At 35.9% G+C, this 26,032-nt stretch overlaps 1 protein-coding gene across 1 annotated transcript; it reads left to right on the plus strand.

The window, feature by feature from the left end:
- Positions 1-5,937: 5,937 nt before the first annotated feature.
- LOC136347112 (uncharacterized) lies at positions 5,938-11,778 on the plus strand. Its single transcript, XM_066296808.1, has 4 exons — positions 5,938-6,117; positions 9,149-9,348; positions 9,438-9,545; positions 11,555-11,778. The coding sequence occupies exons 1-4, from the start codon at positions 5,980-5,982 to the stop codon at positions 11,718-11,720; spliced, it is 612 nt and encodes a 203-aa protein (XP_066152905.1). The 5' UTR covers positions 5,938-5,979; the 3' UTR covers positions 11,721-11,778.
- Positions 11,779-26,032: the final 14,254 nt, after the last annotated feature.

The following is a 26,032-nucleotide window of genomic DNA, read 5'->3' on the forward strand; positions in this document are numbered from 1 at the left end:
GAGTCGTTCAAATATCTATAAAAACTTCTTCGACCATTGCTCTTTCCAATGATGTATTGAAAGGCGCAGACTTAATGCTCCATAGGGTATGTAATTAAAAAAGGAAAAAAGGAAAAAAAATGCAGAAAAAACGCATAGAGCAATTTAACAAATTGAATAAAAACTTAATAAGTAATTATTAATTATGTAAATTATACTAATTTCTTAAAACTAATTATTATTCTCAAAATGGGAACCACCGTTTCTGATACAACATCGACATCTTCGTCTCATCTCTGTGGTGGTTACCCCTAGCCTCCAACAAATGTTCTACTAAATTTTTATTGTAACTTACACGGAAATAAACGGCGAATTTGGTAAAATTCGGAAAAATTGCGATATCTGGAAATGCGTGACACTTTGTATAATAGTATATATGGTCAAATACGTTCGCAATCATCTTACCTACCACCCTCTTTCGGATGTGTATCGGTAAACCAAACACCCTGTATAACTTACAGCATGTGCAGCACCGGCCGTAAGTGGAGAAACTTTTAAAATGCATTTGTTATTCTAACCACCGTAGTGATAATGTAATAAGACGGTTATGTATGTCCGGGGACCAACCTGTAAAACCATAAGACATATAAGTTTTGAAAAATATTCTGTATTTCCTAAAAATATAAACTAATAACGCTTTTTCTGCGGTCATAAATGGAGAAACTTTTTCTTCAACTAACATTTTTGCCCTATTGCTGTTGAAGAAACGCTCTAAATGTTCCAAAAAAATAGCAATCTTTCTTAAAAGTTTCTTAAATATTTCTTAAAAAAAACTTATTTAAGTAAACTAATGTTGATGCTTTGCATTGCGCCCTTTCTGGGCAATAATCGCTAAAAATCTCCCCGGAATCGAGCTGACTAAGCATTAATACCTCTCATCTGCCATTGCATTCTAAGTATCCTGGACAATTTTACACGGACCTTCATTACTGGTTGGTTTTACTGCACGACCTCCTTTTTTAACATTTGTCCTTAAATGCTCAATAGGGTTCAAGTCCGGAGATTGAGTGGACAACTTTGAAATCTCACCCCTACTCTAGACAACCTATGTCCTTGAATTTCTGTTCGTGTATTTGGGATCATTATTCGGCGTGAAGGTCCATCTGATGGGCATATTGTTATCGGCATAAGAAAACATTACGTTTTTCATTATGTCGACTTAAGAAATTTTTCCCATGATCCCCTAAATGCGATGCACAGCACTTATACCGCAATACGAAAAAGAACCTCGTACCATATGGCGAACGTACAATGTTTTATAGATTTCTGGGTATACTTTGGGTTGGACACGGATGGTGATGATCTTCTAATATATTATCTTTATCCAGAAGAACTAAAAAGAACAATTTTTTATTCGTCTGATTAAACAATATTGCTCTATCTAGACGAGAGCTTAGGGATATGCTCTTTTGCAAATTTTAGACGGTTAGAGGTCTGACTGTTAGTTTAGGAGCTTTCTTTGGGCTTCTACCACATAAATTTCCTTCGGTACATCGCCTTTCTACTATAGAAGTGCGCAACTTAACTCCAATTTGTGTTTTTATTTGTTTAAACGTCAAGAAAGGAGACATTTCCGCGACCCTCTGTGTTCGTGTATCATCCATTCACGTGGTATTCCCTTTTTCAGTTTTTTTGGAAATTTTCGCTGATCATTTTGCCGAAACAATTTAATACATTTTGAACAAAATTATAACATTTTCCTTCATTTCTAAGTGCTAAAACCGCATCTCGCATTTTTGTCATACAATGAGCTTTCAATCGATACTATATCGACTAAAAACGTAACGTACAGTTTAACTTTACTATTTAAGTTATATTTATCTTAAATGAAAGCTCTAAAACATTTAATTAGCCATAAAAGGAAATTACATAATATTTCAACACATACTACAGTCGATAATGCTATTTTTTTTGCGCAGATCTATAAGTATGAGATTCGCACAAATAGAGAGATTCCAACAAGATTTCAACATGAGGTGTCCGTAATTGAGAACCTTAGTGCAAAAAATGGGATGAGCCACTATTTTGCAAAAAGTGAGATATGAGTTCCAGCGTCTGCTACCAAGTGTAAGCTATCTTTTGATGGAAAAACAAGACGAATACTCGACATCATAAGCACAATTGATTCGTCCCATTCACAAATTTGGTATCTCCAAATTTGAACTATTACTACTTGCACTAATTGAAGTTATTATATCTCTTTATTATTTTATTTTATTTAGTAATCATTTTTTCCTTAATTGGTAAAAACAAAATAAAAAGAAACACTAAAAAACGATAAGTATTATAATGTTCCGTTGTCTCTTTAAGGAAGCAAAATTTTAATACGTCATGCAACTGACTACACAGTATATACCAAAAGCTGATATGTCATTTTACGACACTTAAGGTCATAGTAATTCTGTTTTGCAAACTTCAGGCGTTTCAAGCAAGGGTAAAGAAGAAACTGCTTGGATTGATTATGTCATACTGTATTATGTTTTTTTTTGTATCATGATATTCTTCCTTTAAAAGTTTAAAATTTGAGTTGTTGTGAAAGTTTTAAACTGACTTATTCCGTTCTTGCACCAATAACATTTTTTTTATTGTTGCATATTTTTAAAGACAAATTAATCGCACTTTCATTTCTATGCAAAAAAAGATGTACTTTACACGAAAAACAAAGAAAAACATATATAAATTTTTTTTGGTTGTTTTTCGATTCTCCTGAACAATTAAAAAAAGTGACTCATTATTTTTTTACATCGAAGGTCTTCAATTACACTGACTCAAGACGACATACAGTAATATAAGAACACCTAATATCTAAAATTCCTAAAAAGGATTTTCTAAGTACCTAATAATCAATCCTTTGTAAAAATGCTCTTATATTCGACGATTAGGTGTAGGTATATTAAAATTTGATAAAATAATATTTTTAATATCGATCACGGATAAAATCTTGAGAAGATGGTGACTATTAATATGTGTATTAATAATGTGAGTAATTAAGGTATTACAATTTGCTATAATTATATCCGACAATATGTAAATTGAACTGAACAAGACTTTATTTTTTACCTATGAAATACATATTTCTATTCTCGATATAGCTAAATGTGAATATTTCTTTTATTTTCACGAGACGCAGTTGCATTTCGACTACGAAGCTATAACACGACCACTTAATGTATTCAGTATCAAAACCATGTTGTTTTTCTCAATTTCTCTCATATAATTCTTAAAAATGATCAATTTTATTCAATCTAATTTTCAAGTAGATTACGGTTTCTTTATACTCGTCCTTTGTAGCCTATACAATTGACAACACTATGGTGAATGCGCAGGAGTGAGCGATAACTCCATGATCTGCATTTCATGTAAAATTTTTATGAAAGTTTTATGAAAGAAGTTGACAAAGGAAATTTTATGATATATACGTTTTAGCAATATTAACAACAAGTGAATATATACTATATTTTGAATTTCTCTCTTCACTTCTATGTTACTATTCACTACCATTGCTTTGGCTATGTGGGAGCGAAGATATCGAATGTACCTCATAATCGTACCTTATAAAACTACAACAAATCTCAGTATATGTATATCTAATCACAAACGGAGCCAGATATAAAAACATTACTAATTTCGGCATAGAATTCAAATTTCAGAAAATATTCCTGCCCTTGGAATACCATAAATAATCCTGGAGATATTTAGAAGAATTTACATCATTATAAACGTGTGGATTTTAAAAAACAGCATTCGGATTAATCCACCATTTACAAAACAAAATGCCACAAAAGTAGGACTACGTGAAACAGACACAAACACGCTGAATCTCTATACATATGGGACCGGGTGAAAGTCCGGAATAAAATTATGTATATTTTCAACGAATAACTTGAAAAATGGGACGCTTGGCGCTTAAACACCGGAATTGATCTTGAGTTTATGTATTTTTTCTGGAAATAAATTGAAATATTTTCCTTTAATCCCTTAGCTTCAACCCTTACTAACTTTTTTGTAAAGGAAATATGCGTAGGCGCAGAACGCAACGAAACTTTCATCAATTGAGCGAGTTTAAGAGAGGTAGAATAGCGAGTCTACGAGAGGCTCATCGGCCATTTAGGGAAATCGCCTCTAGATCGAACCGTACTGTAAACACTATAGTGAGATATTGTCAGGCGTGGTTCCAAGAAGAGCTACCAGGCAGAAGGAGAGCTACTGCACGATCCTGAAGAACTACTGAACGCCAAGTTAGCCGTCTTTAAATGATGGTCCCAAGAGATAGGTTCCTCTCGTCGAGGACGCTGGCGGATCAGTGGTTTGCTGAGTATGGAGGGCCCATCGGGACTCGAAACATTTATCGCCACATAAGAAGTTTTGGACTGATTTCTCACCGTCCCCATCTTGTGTTAACCCTCACCTCAAATCATTGTCAAAATTGACTACAGTGGGACAGAGCATGCATTCATTGGAATCTGGAATGGGATAATGCCATGTTGGGTGACGTATCCAGTTTCTGTTTGGGTATGCATCATGGTCGGGCAGACGTAAGAAGAAGACGGGATCCTCAGTTTACAATACAGACATGTCCGTCAGATTGTTGAGGTAATGGTTTGGGTGCCATGGGACATGGCAGCCTTTACTTTTCATTAGAAGCAGCATGACAGCCCAAATGTACATCCAAGAAGTCCTGGAACCTCATCTCGTTGCCTTATATGAAAACTCTTGTTAAACCAGTTTTCCATAGAAACAATGCACGGCCGCACGTGGCTAGAGTGACTGTGAACTTCTATCAACAAAAAACTGTCAATTTGCTACCTTGGCCGCCTTGCGCTCCAGACCTCTCACTGATTGAACATGTGTGTGATATTGTAGGTAGAAAGTTGCATAATTTACTCCATCACCTACAAACCCTAGCGGCGCTATGTCGTGATGTCCACTTAACCTGGAATGAAATCCCCCAAGAGAACATCAATCACCTCATTAGATTCATGCGCAGATGTGTACAGGAACGTATGAGATACCGCGGAGGATTGACAATTTTTTTTTGGCTTTTAACAATTAAATTTGTCGAATTTTTCAATGGAGTATTCGTCTTAGCGCAAAAAACATGCCTACCGGAAATGATTTAAATGACACTATTTTTACGGGGTGTTCTCTTTTCTATGACGCAGTGTTGTAAGTTTAACACGTTCCATCCATGTTCGGCGGCTTACGCGGAACAGCGTGATGCGTTTCCATTTAAAAAAGTGGGGTAATATTACCATTAAGGGGTTGAAGGAAAATATTTCGTTTTTTTTGCCAAAAATAGGTACGATTCAAAATCAATTTAGATATTTAGCGTTTTTTTAAAGTCGCTCGTTGAAAAGATATGAATTTTATTCCGGACCAATCCTCTATATCGAAAACTCACGGTAACATCAATACGAGGATAATCCTAAAAGTATCGGACCCAACGCTTAAAGAAAAAAAAATTAAAAAATATTACTTTATTTCTCGACATGGTTTCTTATCAGATAGGCACACCTTTTCCGCGATGTTTTATGACTTCTATACTCTGTTTATAGCAAAAAGCATTCAAAATGGGCATCAACCTCGGACTCCACCTCTTCACCATTGATAAATCTCTTTCCACCGAGCCATTTTTCAAGTTTGGAAATAAAACTTTCCCCATGTCAGGTTGGGTACTTCTAGGAGCATCCTCGTAAATAGGCGAAGATAATTCATTCATATTCCACTGTCGCGTGGAATCGTCTTTTCACTTACTAAGTGACAAAAAATTAGTACATTTTCTTATAAAGTCATAAAGTTAACACGTCATCAATTATTAGAATCCTGAAGACAAAATTCTTCGAGTCAACTAATGATATCTCTAAACATTGAACCTGTAATAGTGTTGACGCATGACACCAGAGCGTTAACGTATCTACTCCTTACGTAACTAAACATGTAATGAAAATGTACTCGAAAATCGCTTGGTGTATTCTATTTCTTCAACAGCAGCAACTCTTCGAGTGTCAGCATGGGGACCATTCGATCGTAAATAAAATCAAATTTCCATTTTCTAAATATTATGGTCCATATATGGGGGTAAGTTAACAATAGGTAGGTGCAGTCCGTTGATATGATACAGGGTGTTGTTAAATAAGTATCTGATATTTCACAGGGTGTTTTTCCAGGTAGTTTTAAAACGGACAGTTCTTACAAACGCGTGTCCTGGCTCGTTTAATTTTCAAGCCACGGAGCATCAAAGTTGACGAAAAAAATCACATATTCTGTAATACCTTTCCATCTTTTCCGGATGATTTTACGAAGTTTCGTATGCGGGAGTTCTTTGGTAATGAGGAAATGAAATTTATCGACGATCTAGTTGCATCTTCTAGAGGACGCCACGAGCGACCATTAGGACACCTTCAATTTTTGTCCGATGCGCGTCCGAAAGGAAATAAATTAAAAAAAGGTAAGGAGTGGAAGAAAGAAAAGTTGAAGTAAACCGACACTTACAAATTCAACCTGTGAGTTTGAAGAAAATCATCATAATTGTTTGTTGTTTCCTGTGGATAAAGAGTGAGGTGGCAAGTTACGTTAAAATGGCACTTTTGGATAATCAGCTTTAGATGCGTTTTTCTCGTTAACCGTTGCATCTAGCAACGGCAATAAAGTGTACTTTTTTCAAACAGACGAGACAGAGAAAAAATGCCTCTACGTGAAAATTACGTACAGTGGCACGGAAAAGTTGCAGGTGTTTAAAAATGTCCTAACGGCTGATGGTGGCGTCCTCTAGAAGATAAAACTAAATCGTTAATAAATTCGAATTTCTCATCCCAAAAAAACCCCCGGATACGAATTTTGTAAACTCAGCTGGAAGAGATCGGTAGATCACAGAGAATATGCGACTTATTTCTTCAATTATGATTCCCAGTATCTCGAGAACTGAACGAGGTAGGCCGCACGTCCATAAGGAGTCTTTGATCTTTGAACTACATGAAAAATCACCCTGTGAAATTCGAACACTTGTTCAATAACACCCTCTATGTATAGTGTCATTGATACTGACCAAAATACTGATAGTTGATGCTGGCAAAAAAATTTGCCCAAAAAGAGGCCAATCTGCTAATCACGGATGGCTTCATTACAAGCTAAGGGTAGCAAGCTGAAGTGATTTGAACCTCCGGTTCGGTTTAGGAACTTTATTCTCTTCTTTTCCACACCGGTTTTTATATATTTAATTGTGAAAGCATTGAGGTGTGCACGTGACTTTACCGTAAGAAGTGCATATGCTACAAATGCTTCCACCCACATTTCTATGTACATATGTACATAATCAATTATAGTAAACGCAGAGTCAACAATCTAATGCAATTAGAGAAACCACCCGATTTTTACCATTATTTACTATGCAACTGATAATTTATATCGAAACACCATGTGTACTTTTTCGAGGATGATCAGCTGCGTGCCTAGATGCTTTTGCGAGGGAATGAAAAAAGGTCACCTACGGAAAAGCCGCAAGATAAAAAAACTTTCGTCAATCGAACAGAGAAGTTATATAGAGTGTTCTTTAGCACCGTGTTAATATTTCAGGGTGTGATTCTTCAGGTCATTTTAAGAAGAAAAATTCATGTGAACAAATGTCCGTAACAGTCCGAAATTTCAGCCACAGGAAGTTGAAATTGTTCAATTCAAATCGTTATTTTTGAATTTCTCAAAAAGTACTTTGAATATTGCTTAAAATTTTTGTATATAGTAAATATGACATAAAACCTTGTATACATATCTTCTGATATTATTTATGGAAAAAGTGGTACGCCACTGATATTGTTTCGAATGAATATTTCTCCTTGATTGGGCTGGTCGATTCTCCATGAAAAAGGTCTCTTATAATAAACTATATAGTATATTATATTTAATATACAGAAATAATATAAATTGTTAAAATTAACAAATTAATGAAGACGATTTTTATTGTTTTAATCAAAAATGGCTCGTTTAACGAGAAAAGCGTAACAGACTTTTTTTATATAAAATTAACCAGACTAATAAAAAAATATTTTTCCGCGTAAAACAACTCACTTTTTCTGCAAATAATATTAGAAGACATATATACAGGGACGCACTGAAAGAGCAATATATATATTTTTTTTTCCTAAAATACGGGATCTTATGTCCTGTTACCACGCACTAACATTACAGATTTGAAGAGAAAAGATTCAACACCCGCCAACTAAAAATTTGGGCCGTTGCGGGCATATGTTCATAGGAATTTTTCGTCATAAAATGGCATGGGGAATCGCACCCTGAAATATTAGCGCGATACTAAGGAGCACCCTGTGTATCGTTAAATGATCAGTGGCATACAATGAAAAATATTTGGTTTGGGTCTAACCCCCAAAAAAGTCACTCTACAGATTTATGCTAATAGGGAAGCCTCACTGAGTAGATTCCAACGAGTTATGTAGTTTTCAAATTTCAACTGTAATCCTAAAAATTGTGGGAGGTACGAGGAAGAAAATTCAAAGTGAACACTCTATACCTTAAAGCTTTCAGAAGTAGAAATGGAATGTGTCACTTGAATTTTTCTGTGCTCAAAGAATCTGTCGCTGCATGATTGATCTTTTTTTTTTGAGTTTCCCTGTATACGAAGTAGATAGAAAAAACATAAATAAAGCATAAAAAAAAGAAAAACAAATTTATTAGAAGAAGAATTAAAACCAGATATATTTTGTCAAAAGTTGTAAAATGATACCGATGAAATAGATTTTATGCAAATCTCGCTTGCTCATGTCAAATGCCGTGCAAATTTTAGCCCCCAAAAGCGTGAAGAAATCTTAAAATTCGTTATTTCAAAAACGAGTAAAAACGAGTAGATCAGAATCACACATAGAACATAATAATAAAATAATATTCTCTTTTAAAAATACTACATTTTTTTGAGACACCTTGTATATTTCCTACAGTTTAAGAATACACGTAAGACTTGTTTCTACAAATTCTGTAAGTATTAAAATGTTTGCTCACGTCAAAAGAGATGGCGACACATGTTATATTCTTGGGACACCTTGTATATACTTTTTGTGCAAGTAATAACCACTAATATTCTCATTTTCTTATGAAATTACAGATTCTTGTGGCCTTTGATCTAAAACTGGTACCATCAAATATAGATGCGGATTTCTCTTGGAACATTGAAGCTAATTACTTGCTGCCCCAAAACGAAAGTGAATACACTTTTCCTCCTATTATACCTTCAGGTGGACATGACGAGAGAAGACTTTTTGCTAGAGCTGATCTGTATAAAATAATAGAATTTAAATTAGAGTCGTAAGTACATAACAACAATTATATAAGTACCTGCTCTGTCTTCCAAATAATCTAGCAATCAATCATTCGTTTTATTTTAAAAAATTCAGCCAAATGTTTGAAGGAAGAAATTGCCTCTTGAGGGTCATATGCGAAATGGCTCTTCACACTACTGAGGGAACTGACGTGTTGGGCGACTTAGTTGATGTACTTTTACGGTTAGTATGTGAACAGAATTGGTCCGTATATTTAGGCAGTGTCGTTTATATTTATTATATATATACAGTCACTCAAAAAAATATCCGTACAGCCGAAAAAAAATTCTGCACACCGTAACTTTTGACTGATTTTGTTCAAATTTTGTATAATGAAAATTCAAACCGAAACTCAATTTGCGTAATTGAGCAACTTTTGAAAATGTAACTTTTATAGTGCTTTCCAGCGTTTAAAAAAAAATCCGGTTTGAAAACTTCTTGTGCGATGGAAATTTTTCAATGTGGTTTTAATATTCTCGTAGAGGGGATTTTTTTTCATATATCCTGAAAATTTGATCAAAATCGAACAACAAATAGGGAGTTGCAGCTTTTTAAAGTTGTCAAAAATGTCAAAGTTTCGTCATTTTGCGCGAAAATCGTCACTTTTTGGCGTTTTTGAAAGGCTGCAACTCTCTTATTTGTTGTTCGATTTTGATCAAATTTTCGGGATATATGAAGAAAAATTCCCTCTACAAGAATGTTAAAACCACATTGAAAAATTTCCATCGCACAAGAAGTTTTCAAAACGGATTTTTTTTTTAATGCTAGAAAGCACTCTAAAAGTTACATTTTCAAAAGTTGCTCAATTACGCAAATTGAGTTTCGGTTTGAATTTTCATTATACAAAATTTGAACAAAATCAGTCAAAAGTTACGGTTTACAGAATTTTTTTTCGGCTGTACGGATACTTTTTTGAGTGACTGTATATATATATATATATAAATTTAATACAAAAATTGTACGGTTTATCCTAAATCGCCAAAAAATGTTACATAACACAACAGATGAATATTGCAAACTTAAAAAAGGACACAAAGCCGGTAAATTTATAATGGAGCACCCTGGATGTTTTATAAAAATTTAATACTCCTTTATTTTCTGATTTTAAAAATATATAACAAGTTGATATTTAGTTTTCGCGATATTTGCATCTCAAAAATCGGGACTATATTGTCTTTTCACATAGCAGGTGCGGTGAACGGACAAACTGGCCGAAATTCGTTAGCAATTACTACCTCCGTTCCAAAGTAAGCGGCCAATTTCATTTAAAAAAATGTGCAAAGGATTGTGCAACGTGTATTTTCACAATTAAAATAAAACACGAATTAGAAATCTTTTGAAAATTACACTTATTGTCAATTTCGTGCACTTTTGCGATGCAACGAAAACATCGTCAAGTTTTACCGTGATCATTTCGTCCGATGCTTTACACACGGCCGCAATGAGTTCATCAATACTGGATAGGGACTCTTTGTGTCGCAACGATAAAATGGCGATAAAACGCCCAAATCGAGAACATTAAAATCGGAGCTGTTTGGTGGTCGACAAACCGTTCTTACGTTCCACCCATTTCCAGTACCGCCGCGGACAGCTTCCTCATCATCGACTTTGTAATGCGGTCTGGCGCCATCTTGCTGGATTGATGCTCGAATTAAGTAAATAACTGTTGGCATATGCGATTTCATTATTTTCGTAATCCATTAAAAAAAACAAAATCGGACACTCATTTTGGACTTGGCGTCAAAGTTTTATTAAAAAAAAAACGAGTTTTTATTAATAAAACTTTGTCACCCTGTATCTCGAAAGTGATGCGAGTTAAGACACATGTTTACAAGAACATTTTTTCATGAAATATGACGGGGAATCACCCCTTAAAATTAATGACGTCACTAAGTTACACCCCGCATATAGGGCGTGTTTCGTTATAAATTTACTATCTGTTTGTCCTTTTTTAATTTGGCAATACTCGTCTGTTGCGTCACTTAACATTTTTTAACGATTTCGGGTAAACTCTGCGATTTTTGTATTTTAAGTTTAAGTAATTTAAGTAATTTTGTAAGTTTTTCTGCATTTATAATAAATTTAGTAGGCACCGTCTAAATATACGGGCCAATCCTGCTCTTAGCAAACAGGTAACAACTATTATTGATGATTGATAAGTGTGTCCTTCATAAGTTATTATTTAATTTTAGTCCGAGCTCCTCCACGAATACCAATTTATCCTCGAAATATTTGAATGCTGAAGAATACGGCAGGAAGAACAAACACTGCAAGAAATACGTCAAAAAGTGTCCCGTAAATTTACTCGACTTCTTCAGTGTCTTTGGTGATTTAATAGACCACGTTCTCGTAGAATGAACTTAGTTCATGAAATAGAAAGGTATTCCGTGTTTTTATATGCTAAAGCTGAAACCACAAAGCCGTCAGTTTATTTCTTCAAGTGTCTCTAAGGCAATAGGTGAGAGGAAACTAATGATGGGAAGCAACCCAACTTCTGAACAATACAGCGATTTCACTATTGGACAGCCCTCTTTTAAGTGGGTCTTTTAGAAGAGATCTAAATCTATTTAGTACTTTTCATGCACAAAGAAGTGTCGAAAATGACTTGAATGCCGTTAAGGAAGTGTTTACAAAATATGTAGTGGCTTATGGTCAGCGTGGGGTCGTTTAGACACAATTAAAAGGTGTCCATAGCTCCTTCGTGTGTTACCTTCATCCTAATAGGATTAATGTTAAACACTTTTTCACCTTTTATTAGCGTGAAAAGCGAATACCGGTTAGGGAATAGGGGATGTAGGAAGGTATGGTACCTTCTTACTCCTATAGGTAAATACATGTAGCGGGTGATCATTAAAACCGTTAACTGTAAACGTGGAGCATTGATCGAGCCATTCGATATTTACCGTAGATAATAGATGAACTTATTTAAGACATGCCTCCGGCATTTCGATGCACATATGAGAGACATTTGTTCGGTAGTCACTTTTCAAAGGTAGCATTTTGATGGTATTCGAAACAAAAACCTGATTTTTAGTAAAACATGAGAGTCACAGAAAACGTCATAAGATTGGTGGACCATTAAGTTCGGACACCTTACAGGGACGCGCCCAACTCTTTGCAATGCACCCTTATGCACTAGAAGAGATCAGAGTATTTATAAGTAACCGTTCAATGGCGCACCATAACAAAAAACTGGATGGCAAAAGGGTGTTCTTCTCTTCTCCGTGCACCAGACGATCACCTAGTAGTAGATTTTTAAATCGTTTTAACATACCAAAATATATGGAACGTCAAAGGTCACCCCCAATCTAAATTTGAGTTAAATATCTCAAAAAGGGTGGAAGCTCGGAGGAAAACGCAAAAAAAAAATTTTACTTTGACGGTCAAAAACGAATTTTACAGCGTGATAGTTTTACTGGGAATAAAACGGCAGTGTAAAGAGTCTATTAATTGCCTGGTAAGCCTACAACTCACTTAGCTTCAGATAGATATTCGAAAATATTGCGAAAAAACATGTTCAGAATTCCCCCCTTAAGGCGTTCTAGCCTCGTTAAGAAACAATTTTTAAGGCGTGTTTATAAGAACTTTCTTATTAATTGAATTTCTAGAATCACCTCTCCAAATATTTCGACGCAATTTCCGGACAACCTGTACATTCCTCGGGAGTGAAATCGCATTTCATCGCTGTGCATGTGTGTCTCTTCGATTAATTATTTAGTAGTTAATACGCTAATGACTCATTATGTGCTGAGTAATCGTTACTCCCATCGCAAGCTTCAACCTTCGATTCGAAAAAGACCATCATGCGCGTTATTAACTTCAGAAAGTTGATCAATATCAGAATTGTCAACGTTCAACGATATCTCGCAATTACTTCGTTGTTGAAGGTGGCAAAATTAAGGGTTTTTTTTTCTCAGAAAATTTTAAATCGAAAAAGATTTAACGTATCTAACGTAACCTGTTACGAATAAAATTTTATTCTCTACGACGAAACCAGAATGTGCTGTGCGCTATTCGATGTTAATTCGATATTTTTTGACGCAGAACCGCAATGAAAACCTCATTACTTACTTGTTTTTGACTTTGAAGCCATTGCGCAGCCGTACGCCGTGTAATCAAACAGCAACTCACGAATTTAACATGAAAACTGTGAGTGAGCATAAGTAAAAGTTACAGCGGTAAGTTCTGAAGTATCTTAAAGGATGCACGTACGTATGCGATGCTTGTGTGCAACACCTGCTCAAAAATAATTGTGAATCGCATATACAAATATGTATGTATAAAATAAATTACTTAAGTTCGCATTCACGTCATCGGCGTTATATCAGCACTGATGCCACATCTTTTCAAAATTAATATGTTGCGAGAATTTTTCCGATAGAAGTGCAATGCTAGCGGTTTGTAGGAGGAGTTTAACGCAAGCGTTTTTCATTTTTGAGTAAATACTTGCAAATGAATAAAAAATTAATGGTAATAATAATATATTAATGGTAGTGGAAGAAGGCAAGTCGTTTTGTTGCACGACCACATACGGCAAAAGACACCATTGACATTACCTCCGCGTTGGGCTGGGAAGTTCTCCCTCATGCGGCGCATTCACCAGATCTTGCACCTTCTGATTATTACCTTTTTCGAGCATTACAACATCACCTGGTTGATGCACACTTTCAATGTCTCGAAGAAGTCCGCCGAACAATGGGAGATTTTATCCAATCAAAATCACCATCTTCCTTCCGAGATGGGATTCGAAAATTACCTGATAAATGGCAGAAATGCGTTGGAAGTGAGGGCAATTACTGTGATGATTAAATTGTATTTTTTTTTATAAATAAAAATCTAAATTGTTAAATGAATTAATTTATACATCTGACATTTCGAAAAAAAAAATCAAATTAATTTGAGAAATTTGGCGCTCCATACCGGCAAAACGTTGTACAGTCCCTTCGGGGCTGTCCCGCAGGGCAGCAGTCGTACTTGCAACTGCAGTTTAGTATTTAAAAAGGCGCAAATTCGCCTTAACGTCATCAACCCCTCAAAAACATGTTTGTTGTTGGCTGGCTATAATATTTATGCAAAATATAAACGTTTTGCATAAATTCGGGAACCGTCCGTTCTACCCCTAATTCGATAATCCAAACTAGAGTTTCGAAGGGATAATTTTAAACATCTAAATAGGGCGAATGGGGAGAGTCGCTATTACATATGTTGATTGTTTTATTACAACTGGAGCGAGGGCGAGCTGCCAAATTAGCTTATGATTATATTCATCACTGGTATTTACCGCTATTAGTTAAGAAGAGGGAAGCGTTCTCCCTTTGGACGCGCCGAAAATCCCTCTGGGAGGGACTTAGAGTCTTACCACCAAGAACAGTCATATTTACATACCATATTCTAGTAACTCGATAGCCTTGAACACATGCTTATCAGTATCCTTTTATGATTTAAAACGTCCCTCGGATCCGTTATTTACTTAGAGGTTTTCTCGGGTCAGTTGTTGCGAAATATTCAGCTGAACGTTTTCTCTTCTCTTCGCCTATATTATCGTGCTTGTTTAACTTCTTACTGAAACATTCTTCTCGTGAAATTCGAGAACGTACTTCGAATGAAATTGCGCTCGAATAATGCTCGAGTTATTATTATTTGGCAAAAATGCATTTAAACGCATATAAGTACCTATACCTGAATTGCTTTTCACACTTAAAAGCTTTGTGGGTAACCTTTGGAACGCACAAAAGAATCTAAGGACCAATTTTGAACATTGTCAAAACATGAACTAGGCAATAAAATAGGGCACATATTTATACAAGTTAGGAAGGGTCTCTCATAGCTATAATATTACCGTAGCTTCGTCGGGCTCTAAAATATCACATTTCACGTAGTGGAGTGTATTTCCGAGATTGTGTCAGGTAAATGAATATGTCATACCATTTCTCTAAGACTACGTCAGAAATGATTGCCCCGACGTGAAATCGATTATAAAATCATTCCATTCATTCCATCACCGGTTATATCGGGTTGTTCGACAATTAATGCCGTTTTATTCTCATAGATGGCGTAATTTATACATATCGAGTAACAGTGGTCTCGTCGCTTATATTATTATATGCCATTTTCAAGGTTATGTTTTCGACCTTTTTCGATCGAAAATCGAACGTGATTAGTAAACGAGAAGTTGTTTAAAATTCAAGTTGAAGTTGGACAATCGAAGCGAGCATTATCGACACATTTGATTATTTCACTTTCGAAAGGGCAAAAATGCAGTACAAGCTCAGAAGAAATTGCGTTGAAGTTCATGGTGAGATCTGCCTTACTGAACGCCAGTGCCAGCGTTGGTTCTCACGCTTTCGTTCCGGGAATTTTAATGTCCACGATGCGCCACACACACTGGACGTCCAATCGCCATCGATAACGATAAAATAAAGGCCTTAATCGAAGCTAATCGGCGCATGACAACTCGAGAGATAGCAGAAAACTTGAACATACCGAATTCAACCGTTTCTCTGCATTTAAAAAAGCTTGGGTGCGTTAGCAAATTGGACATTTGGGTTCCTCACGAATTGAAGGAAATTCACCTCACCCAACGCATAAACATATGCGATTCTTTGCTGAATCGTAACCAAAACGACCCACTTCTAAAAAGAGTCATAACGGGTGATGAAAAATGAATTGTCGACGATAACGTAGTCCGAAAACGATCATGGACCAAACAAGATAAACCTGCGCAATCGACGTCCAAAGCCGACATTCATCAAAAGAAGATTTTGCTATCTGTGTGGTGGGACTACAAGGGTATTCTTTATTTTGAACTGCTTCCGAGAAACCGAACTATTGATTCGAATGTTGACTGTCGTCAGCTATAGAAATTGAACGAAGAAATTAAAAGAAAACTTCCTGAACTCGCCAATGGCAAAGGGGCACTGATCCATCATGATGACGCTAGACCCCATACGTCTTTAATAACGCGCCAAAAATTATTGGAACTAAATTGGGAACTGATGCCTCATCCACCATATTGCCCTGACTTGGCGCCATCAGATTATCATTTGTTTCGTTCTCTTCAAAATCATTTGGAATGGTAAAAATTTCGATTCTGATCAAGCCGTTGAAAATGAGTTAAATCAATTTTTTACTTCTAAAAATCGAGGCATTTTCGAACGCGGAGTTTTCCGACTTGCCGAAAGATGGCAAAAGGTCGTCCACCAAGATGGCCACTACATCATCGATACATGTTTATTGTTAATATAAGTATATTCACTTTGAAAAAACATAAAAAATACGACATTAATTATCGAACAACCCAATACGTTACTATCCGTAACGAGCATCAGGTGACCGGAGCCATCTTGGTTTGAATTGTCCCACTTAAAGTACATAGGAAAGGATGCGGACAGTACGGAAAAAAAACAATGTCAGTTGCGTCATAGTGTTGATAATGAACTAACTTAAATTCAATTTATACAGTGCGCTCGTTCGGGAGTTGCATTATGAAACAATTAAATACGAAAATTTTGAAAATTTGGCACAGAACGAGTAAAATATGTTCAATATGGCGGTATTTCCTGTTTTACCGGAAACGGTTTTCGACTCTCTCATATTAAATGAAACGTCATATTTCCAAAATGTTTGCTCTATTTCGATTTTCAACTGTTTTCGAAATAATGACATTTGAAATTTGACCATTTTTGCATTTTCGGCGGCTCTGACTTCGAACCGGTTAACGTTCGACCAAACACTATTAAATTGTTTTTCGCCCTGCTAAAACATTCTGAAGCAGAGCTTTATGAACTATTCTGGCTCCACGCCTCTGATTTTGAATTCAATGGGCTTTCATAGTCAGTTTATCTTTTTTTTGAAAATCCTTTGTAACTTTTTTTAGGGCGAAAAGGCAAAATAAACCTCGTCCCATATCCGATATACCGAGTTATTGATCGAGGCTATTAAATGGCATTACAACGATAATTCATGATTTATCGTATACACACTAAATCAAAGGTAATGGCCTAAAATTTTATATTTTTAACACTGGAAGAGCGAAAATTGTCATTCGGATCATTTTTAGATTGTGTATCTAGCGGTTTCTGAGATATAATGCCTTCAAAATGTCAAAAAATGATGTCGCGTTAACTTTTTTCGTTAGCAGTTTTGGATGTTCTGTTTAAATAAGCAGGTTGATATCTATTTAGAGTATGACTGGAAGTATCGCCATCCTCAACATATTTTAGACGTGTGGCGTTACTCAGTCTTAAATGCGTTTGCATAGGAAGGCAAATAGACACAGACCAATGGACATAGTTATTTTTCTTTGATTTTTATAGAAAAGAGTACTTGCCCTCTTCATTTGAGGGAAGAAAACAAGACTGACTCCCTACGGAGGAAAATATTTTTGCTTCCTACGCCCTCTCTACGCATCGTGAATACATAATAGTAGAATTTTTACTCCCTAGGCAAAAAAAAGTATTGTCCATCTTACGTGACCGAGACGTTAACAAGTATCTTTATCTCAGTCGTCAGTAACAGATAAATGTTATTATGGTTAGTTTTAACTGAGAATAGTGTGTAAATCTACGAGGATACTCCCAGAAGTACCGGACTTTACATAAAGATGGCGATTTTTTTAATTAAAAGTTTGCCTATATTACAACGACATAACCTTAAATAGTTAAAGTTTAGTGGTACTTGGTTTATTTGTATTTGTTTCGGAACCGTTTTTAGAGATTTTGTGAAGACAGAGAAAACTGCTCATCGATACTTGATTCAATGCTTTTATTGGAAAGTTCTTAGATCATGCGACATCACAGCGGAGTCAGCTCCTATTGTATGGGAATTTCGTTCTTCGTTAGCAACTGTAAAATTTTGGGCGACAGAGTACCAACTCGGTGCTACCAGCTGCGAAGATGAACTCCACAGAGGTCGACCCAGCGACACTCCAGATTTGACCCCTTCAGATATTGCAAAAATCCACAAAATTATACTGGAAGACCGTCGGTTAAAATTGCTCGAGTTAGCAGATATGATGGTCATTTTCAGCAATTCTTATGATTAATCATTAAAGCATTCCCCCAAAAAATCGTCTTTTCTAAAATTCAAACACCCAAATTGAGTCATTTTGGAAATAAAATCTCTTTTTCTTGTCACATTTCAACACCCTGTATCTTGGAAACAAGGCATATCGCGGACGTATGTTTATTAGACATTTTTGACTCAAAATCAGTCGAGGGTTACGCCTTTAAATTTTTTACACGTAGTTAGGAAACACCCTGTATAAACAAAATTTTTATTTCTTCAGAAATAGGCTATGGACCTTTTGGTCTTTCTGCCCTTGAGTGTATACATTTCATTTTAGAGTCTCACTATTTGCAATTTTTCTCAAACTAGGTGTTGTGTAAGAGGGACTAATGCAGGGGGTAAGGGAATAAGATGTTAGGATAGGGTTTATGTTTGGAGGTGTTCTAAGAGGGTGTTTGTGGGAAAATGGAAGCGTGATTGTCCATTTTGTCTCGTTAGGCACGGTGGGGTCAGTAGTGCTAGATTGTGAGGATTGTTTTTCCGTTTTGTTTGGATTTATTTATTTATTTAACTAAGTTCGTTGGAGCGTCAAACTTATCTTGGGCGACCATCGTTAGTCATCCACTGCTTGATATTATCAATTTCGTGCGATATGTAATGCGGCATGCACATTGCTCCCCTATCTAAAAGACATTATTATCGGAAATACCTCCAGTTGCATGTGATTTCTTCGGGAATAAGGTCTTTTAAATAGATTAGCCCTCAGAAGTACCTCTGCGAGGGCACTATTTTTCCCTTTTTGCTTGGATATCTATACCTTGGAAACGATATATACCTACTTCATAATGAAAAAATGTGTTTAACGCTTTATGGCATAGTGTTGAATTCCCCCGTGGAAAGAAAGAAGTGTCAGTTTTCAAATAGCCAAATGGTGCTCGTCTGCAACCGCAACTTGAGTTTATCCAATTGCCAACGCTTTATGCCCTAAATGCCTCATTGTCGCCGCTGTTAGGCACCCCATTTAAACGTATTCATCACCTTTCGATCTTCGACATAATAGGTTCGTATTTTTGTTTATTATTCTCGGAGAGAAATTATTCTCGTTTGCGTCACCGTGGAATTTAATGATCATTTGCGAGTTGCAAAAATGACGAATCAATTAATATCAATTTTAGTAGGGATGTTCCCGTGCGAAATGGGTTTCCCTACTGCTACGAGGAAAATATCATTTTCGGCGTCTATTCTTTGCGCATTAAAATCGAAATCTAATCAGAGGGCTTTTTGATGCTTACTGGATAAAGAATCTGAATCCGTTCATAATACACAAAGTAACAGAATAAACATGCTGTAGGTAATATTTTAGAGCTTCACGTACCCCCTGCTCAACGAGTTCATCCTCCAAGAGGCCACCGGAAGCGTGGCCGTATGCAGTTTCTAGTTGTCGTCATTTTCATGGAAATTCCAAATGTCGTTGTTGCAATGGCAATTTCATCGCCATGATCATTCCACATCGCTCGTCGACGATGGAATCGTCAAATTTGCTCGTGATTAAAAAATATAGTCTAAGCTCGAATTTCGTTTGCGCCGACCGAGAAGGGTGGTTTGGGTTTCCTCTGATGACTTTTCACCAAAATCCGCTTACCGCTACAAATTAATAATTGGGATCCGGAGGAGCTCAGCTATCGGCTATGCCATGGCAACTTGAAAGGAAAAACCCTTGGAAAAACCGCACCACGATTTTCTGCAGCTTTCCGATCTGATCACTTTATTATTTTTTTGTTTGAGATTTGCAATCATCTGTCTGAAAAATGTAGCAATCACGTTTCAAGACCCGTTCATTGTGTTTATCTCTCATGCCTTCTGATATGCGAATTACTAATGGCTCAGTATAAAAGCTTGGAACGGCGTACAGCTAATTAAGAGCGGAGTAATCCATAAAAGGATTCCCAGGAGAGATTAGTAGTCATGACATGAATCGTCTCTATCGTGTTCACGAAGGCGTGTTTCCTATTAGATATTAAATGATTTGGTTGCAATAAAATAATACGAACAAAACGGCATTTTCTACAAGATTTGGTCCGAATGGCGTGGCTAAACCGACCATTGTTGATTTAATTGTTTCCGTTTTAAGCATTGCGTGCGACGACAACCCCTCGGTGTTCAGCGTTTCTCAATATGTTCCCTTTCGTCTCTATTTCTAACGCAACGTAAGCTCAATTTCATGAACCTTTAATGTCCGACCAACCGTCAACATTTATCTTTTTAATTCCTTTTGGAGATTTTGCAAAATTCCCATGCAATGCAAATAAGTCGGAAGTAACATAAAGGGCCGAAAAATGCCTGGTTATGTGTGATTTTTCCGCCCGAATTAGACAAGGTAGTCAAATGATACTCAAAAAGGTACTTAAAATTTAACGAAACAGCTCAAAACCTCTTTACCACGAACAATTAACTTATGCAGCATTCACGAAGTTGATACGTATAGTCCCTTTATTGTCATTTTGTAACGTAGCACATTTGCTTATACAGGGTGATTCACTACGTAGTGGACGCGGAACAAGCGCATGTAGGAAACTTCAAAATAAGTCGATTTTCCATATAATTTTTTTTCATATTCTTACGGTCGCTAAGACATGGCTCTCGGAAACCGCCTAAAAAGTCAAAAAATTATATACGAGAGTTCCAGCTCGTGGCTTAACATAGAACGACTAAATTTTTAAAATCTGTACGGTTAATTAACCTATTTAAGTCACTAGCACGTTAAGAAAGGACGACTTAGAAATAAATCATCCTTGATCACCCAAGAATCTTTTACTCTGATTTAACTGGAGGCTACCAGCTTCATAGCAAACTCAACTTAATGTTTTTTTTTTAATATTTTAGGTGCTTCGCTCCCAAGAGTCTGCTATTTTGTGATGGGGTCAAAACCGAGTAAATCCAATCAAAATAAGATTACATGCTCTAAGAATGTTCCAAAGAATTTACTGGTCGACAATTGCAGGGAAAAATTGAACACAATTGGAAAAATTTTACTGAATATTCGGTAATTGAGTGTGATTTTTTGCAATAGTGCGCGTAACGTCCTTCAGAGGAAAAGAGTCACGTGCATTTAAATCTAGCGGTCGCGGAGGCCAATGTGGTGGAAAGTTATTCACAGGACCTCTCCAAAGGTCGTTTCGAAAATTCGTGGTTAAAAATGGCCAAAGAACTATACCGAAATGCAAATGAGCATCGTGGTGCATGAACTACATTTCGTGGAGTAATTCTAAAACCAATTTTTCCAGTAGTTTTGGAAGAGAAAACGCGAATAAGTCTTAGGCCGTTGAAGCGGTTTGGTAAAATAACTAAGGTATCGGCCAACAATACCAGCCCACATATTTACCTTGAAACCTCTTTTTTAATGCCAAAATGGCTGCGGCAGCATGTGCATTTCGACCCGAATTTTCATACCTCTTCGTGAGGAGCGAATTAATCGGTTTGGACACCTCTCACAGAATTGGAGCTTTTTCAGAAATGGATAGTTCGTCGAAAAATTCACGAGGCTGAAGGCAAGGAAAAAAATTCTGAAAATTTATCCCTAAAACATCCCTCCTTGAACTGAGGGTTAGTCCAGCAAGTTAACGGAAGGAATATATTTTCAAAACTTGGCAGTTCAATTTTAAGGCATTGAGGAAATGCGGTGTTTTCGATTTTTTTGCATTTTCCAAGGAAAACATTCTCAAAAGTTACATGCATGACGAAAAATTTTTATAGGGAAAATCGGTTGTCTTGCAGGCGCTCTACGCGTACCAGTTCTGTGTGCATTGGGTCGCGAATCATCCCGTATTAAAAATATTTCAAATTTGTCCGCAATGAATAATCGAAAAAGCATGGCAACCTTACTTTTTCGAAAAATATAGAAAAAAATTCATGTAAAATATTTTTCACAAATTTGTCGAACAAATTTTTTTGGCACACTCTGTGCATTGTCATGTAAAAAGCCGATTTTTGTGAAAAAATTATACAACATATATAAATTAATGTAACGAATTTCGATGTGACAAATCGACGTTTGCGTCCAAGTCAGTAAAAAATAATGATTTTGAATGGCTTTTGCGGAGAGAAGTTAACGGGCTGCGTTTTTCCAGAAGTCTACGCGTTACATGACAGTGCACGTGCGATTACACTGTGTACGCGGTTGAAGTTGGTCGGATAAGCTATAAAACAACCTCTATAATTCTCTATTACAGCATCGCCTGGCGATCAAGCTAAAGAGCTTTTCTGGCTGATCCAGGTAGCCGTTTTCTCTTCTAACACTAAATTAAGTTTTTTAATTAGGATGTTGCAATCAAGTCTCGGAGTTAATTGAAAATTAAAATGAACACGCCCCGATTTGAATGCGAATACAAACGCAACGTTGAAATATCATGCTTTTTTAAAAACGTTTCACGAAAATGTTAAGAACGTCTGGTTGCAACTTGCGAAGTTATCTAACAATATAACAGTACCCTTTCAACGCTAAAAGGACCACCATTTCCTTGTTCCGGTTGCCGCTTTTAGTTGCTCATATTATCGGTTACCTAACTCAAATGTGGACATTTTTTAGAACATCTTCGTAATCTTTAATATATTTTGCCTGCGAAATTTTTTTTTTTTAGATATCTAATGGTTGTCAACTTTTAAATGTAAAAAAAGAACTATTCAAAATTAGTTCATTACGCCAAAAAAAAAAAAAAAAAAAAAAAAAAAAAAAAAAAAAAAAATTAAAATAATACGTTATTTGAAGCATTTGCTTTTACAGTTTTCGAGATGTTTCGTCCACATGTGTAATTCTTTATGGGTTGTATAGGTAATATTATACAGGGTGTTATTTTCAAAACGAGCCACCCGAAATGTCTCTCGAATGGGAGGAAAATTCGAAACGCTAACAAAATGCCCATTTCGATCATTAGGGGGGAGTTTAATTTGACGTTGGAGAGAATTGTATCAGCCACCCTCTTACTAACCAAACTTTGATATTTTAAATGGCATCCCCCATTGAGTGGCACATCATTGCAAGCAGAATTCAATTTGCGATGTAACTGTACCAAGAAAACTAAAATTTGTTAATGAAGTCGGGAATTGCGAGGAAAAATGCGTGCTAGACTACGTACAGGGCGTCCAATGAATATAGGCCTCTGTCCGTATCTTGGAAACTGTGACTAGGAAAAAGTCGAAACTCGGGCGTCATACTATAGATACTTAATGTTTACGGTTATGGAGATATTTCGAATTTTTCAAAAAAAATTTGAGTTTCAGCCACGAATGTATTTTCTAATCATTCGAAAATGGCTAGGTGTTTTGCAATGAGATTCTGCGCTATTGTACAAAATGCTTTACAGTCCTTGGATCAGTGAGTTAAATCAAGTTTTTCCATACAGGGTGCTCAAACGGAGAGGCCAAAATTATCATTCAAGAATTGTAAAAAACTCAAATTTTTTAAATAGAAACCTCCCATTTTTTTTAACGAATACGTATTTAACACCAAAAATAAGTACTAATTTCAACTCAATTGTCTACATCAAAATCTAATCGTTTTCCTTTTATTAAAAAAAAAACATTTTTAATATTCAGTACTTAACAATTCATTTTAAGTAACGTCTAGAGTTACTAGATGGCGCAGCAATCGTCAACAATGGGCTCCTTTCTTCTGGAAGATGCTTTGACAGATCTTGCTTATTTTAAAATGATCTGTTATGCGTTTGAGGAGTTTTCCTAATGGCTTCGGTTTTTCCAGATATCGAATACCAAATGTATGACACGTTCTGGTTAATGCTTTGTTGCATCCATTATAAATAATCAACATATTGAGACAATCTTCGTTTAAATAATTTACGAATACCGCCATACTTAAATTCTTGCGAGCAGCGCCACCTAGTAACTCCAGAAGTTATTAAATACTTAGCCATTTGCGAATTATTAGAAAATAAATTAATGGCTGAAACTCTAATTTTTTTTTTGGAAAATTCTAAATATCTCGAATACCGTAAAAACGGTATTACTAAGAAAATTGGAGAGTACTTCAATGTTAACTTGAACGATTCGTCACCTTAAGGCGTCTACATTTTCAGGTGGAATGTCGTAGATTTTAGTTTTAAGATACCCCCATAAAAAATTTATCGGTGTCAAATCCGGATTACGTGTTGGCCTCCCAATAGGTCCACTTGTTTCTAATCAGTCCCTGTTAAATTGTTCACTCAAATAATTGATATTTAATTGTGTATTACGGGACGGGGCTACATCTTGTTGGAAATAAAATCAGTTAGAGTTAGTTCGTCCATGAAGTTTACTAAACAGAGAGTAAACTAAAATACCAGTCCTGGTTCAAAGGATCATTGATAAAAAACGAACCAATCAAGGAACTTCCAATTATCCCACACCATACATTCAAGCTAAATCTTCTTTGAAAATTGGTCTCATCAAATAAGTTGGGATTCTTTTTTGTCTAATATCGATGATTTCCTCTGTTATTAATGCCCGTCCTTCCAAAAGTACATTCATCTGGTCATATTATCTTTGTATAAAAAGCCCAATCCTCTCATACTTTACGCAAAAACCATTCAAAAAACACCATTCTCTGTTCTCTGTTATTATTTTCTAGCGCTAGTTCTTTACGCGGAACCTGTGGAAGGTACTTATGTTTTTTTTTATTATTGTAAGTACCCTTTACTGCAAAGTTCCACAGTTTCGAGCAATCTTCCTTGAAGAAGTTTGGGGTATTTCTTGAAAATGCAACACGTTCATCTCCACGTCAACGTTGAATCAACGAGCTTTAGTCGCAGATTCTTTGAAAGCGTCATAAAGTCGTAAATTCTCTTACAGTCTGCGGAATTTGTGACGCGCCGGAAATTCTCTATTTGGGCATTTTTCTCTATATCGTCGAATTGCTTCATGAGAATTTTTCATACTCTCAAAATGAACTTGCAACATACCAGTTAATTCTTGGATATTTAAATGTCGCATTAGGGTACTGGCTTAAAATTCGTTGATATGATGCCGTCCAGAATACAGAGAACTCTCAACGATTGTATTTAGTTGTTTAATTGTGAAAATCGGTAGATAAATAACAATTTCACAGGCTTGTCCGTTCTTCGTGCAACACTCTATACAGACGTAGGCCTGGTAATGCTGCGTTATCAAGGTACAAAAATTCAAAAGATTACTGGTTGATAAGGAAAAACAACAGATACGCTCATTTTTTGATAGTTTGGTCGTTTTACTTGATTATTATGGCTCAAGGACATGTAATAAAGTAATTTTTACCTTTTTCTTCAAAAACGAAGTAAGATCCGAAAAAAATTTAAGAGACGAAAAACTAGGATTTTTCCTTGCTTAATGCGAAAAAAGCATTAAAGTTTTAAAAAGTCAAGGGCGCCTAAATAGCAATAATTATTAAATATAACACTGTCAAATTTCAACAAAATCGACTAAAGGACTGTTAAGATATTTGCGAAAAAATACAATTTTTTTAATCTTGACAACTTGTATCTTGAAAACGAAGTATTACCGAAGCAACGTTTTTATAAACTTAGAATTACTCAAAAACTTGCCCTTTGAAGTTTGGCCCCGTACTTAAATAACACCCTATATATACTCTGTAGGCGTTCGAGACAAATCCCGTAAATAGCAGAAATTTATTAAGATTA

This window comes from Euwallacea fornicatus, chromosome 26 (genome assembly GCF_040115645.1).
Source record: "Euwallacea fornicatus isolate EFF26 chromosome 26, ASM4011564v1, whole genome shotgun sequence".
Lineage (NCBI taxonomy): Eukaryota > Metazoa > Arthropoda > Insecta > Coleoptera > Curculionidae > Euwallacea > Euwallacea fornicatus.

Excerpts from the sequence above, each read along its gene's own strand:
- LOC136347112 (XM_066296808.1), top strand. The coding sequence starts at position 5,980 with ATGAAAATGTACTCGAAAATCGCTTGGTGTATTCTATTTCTTCAACAG. Across the intron at positions 6,118-9,148 it reads ATTATGGTCCATATATGGGG|ATTCTTGTGGCCTTTGATCT; the intron begins GTAAGTTAACAA and ends ATGAAATTACAG. Across the intron at positions 9,349-9,437 it reads ATAGAATTTAAATTAGAGTC|CCAAATGTTTGAAGGAAGAA; the intron begins GTAAGTACATAA and ends TAAAAAATTCAG.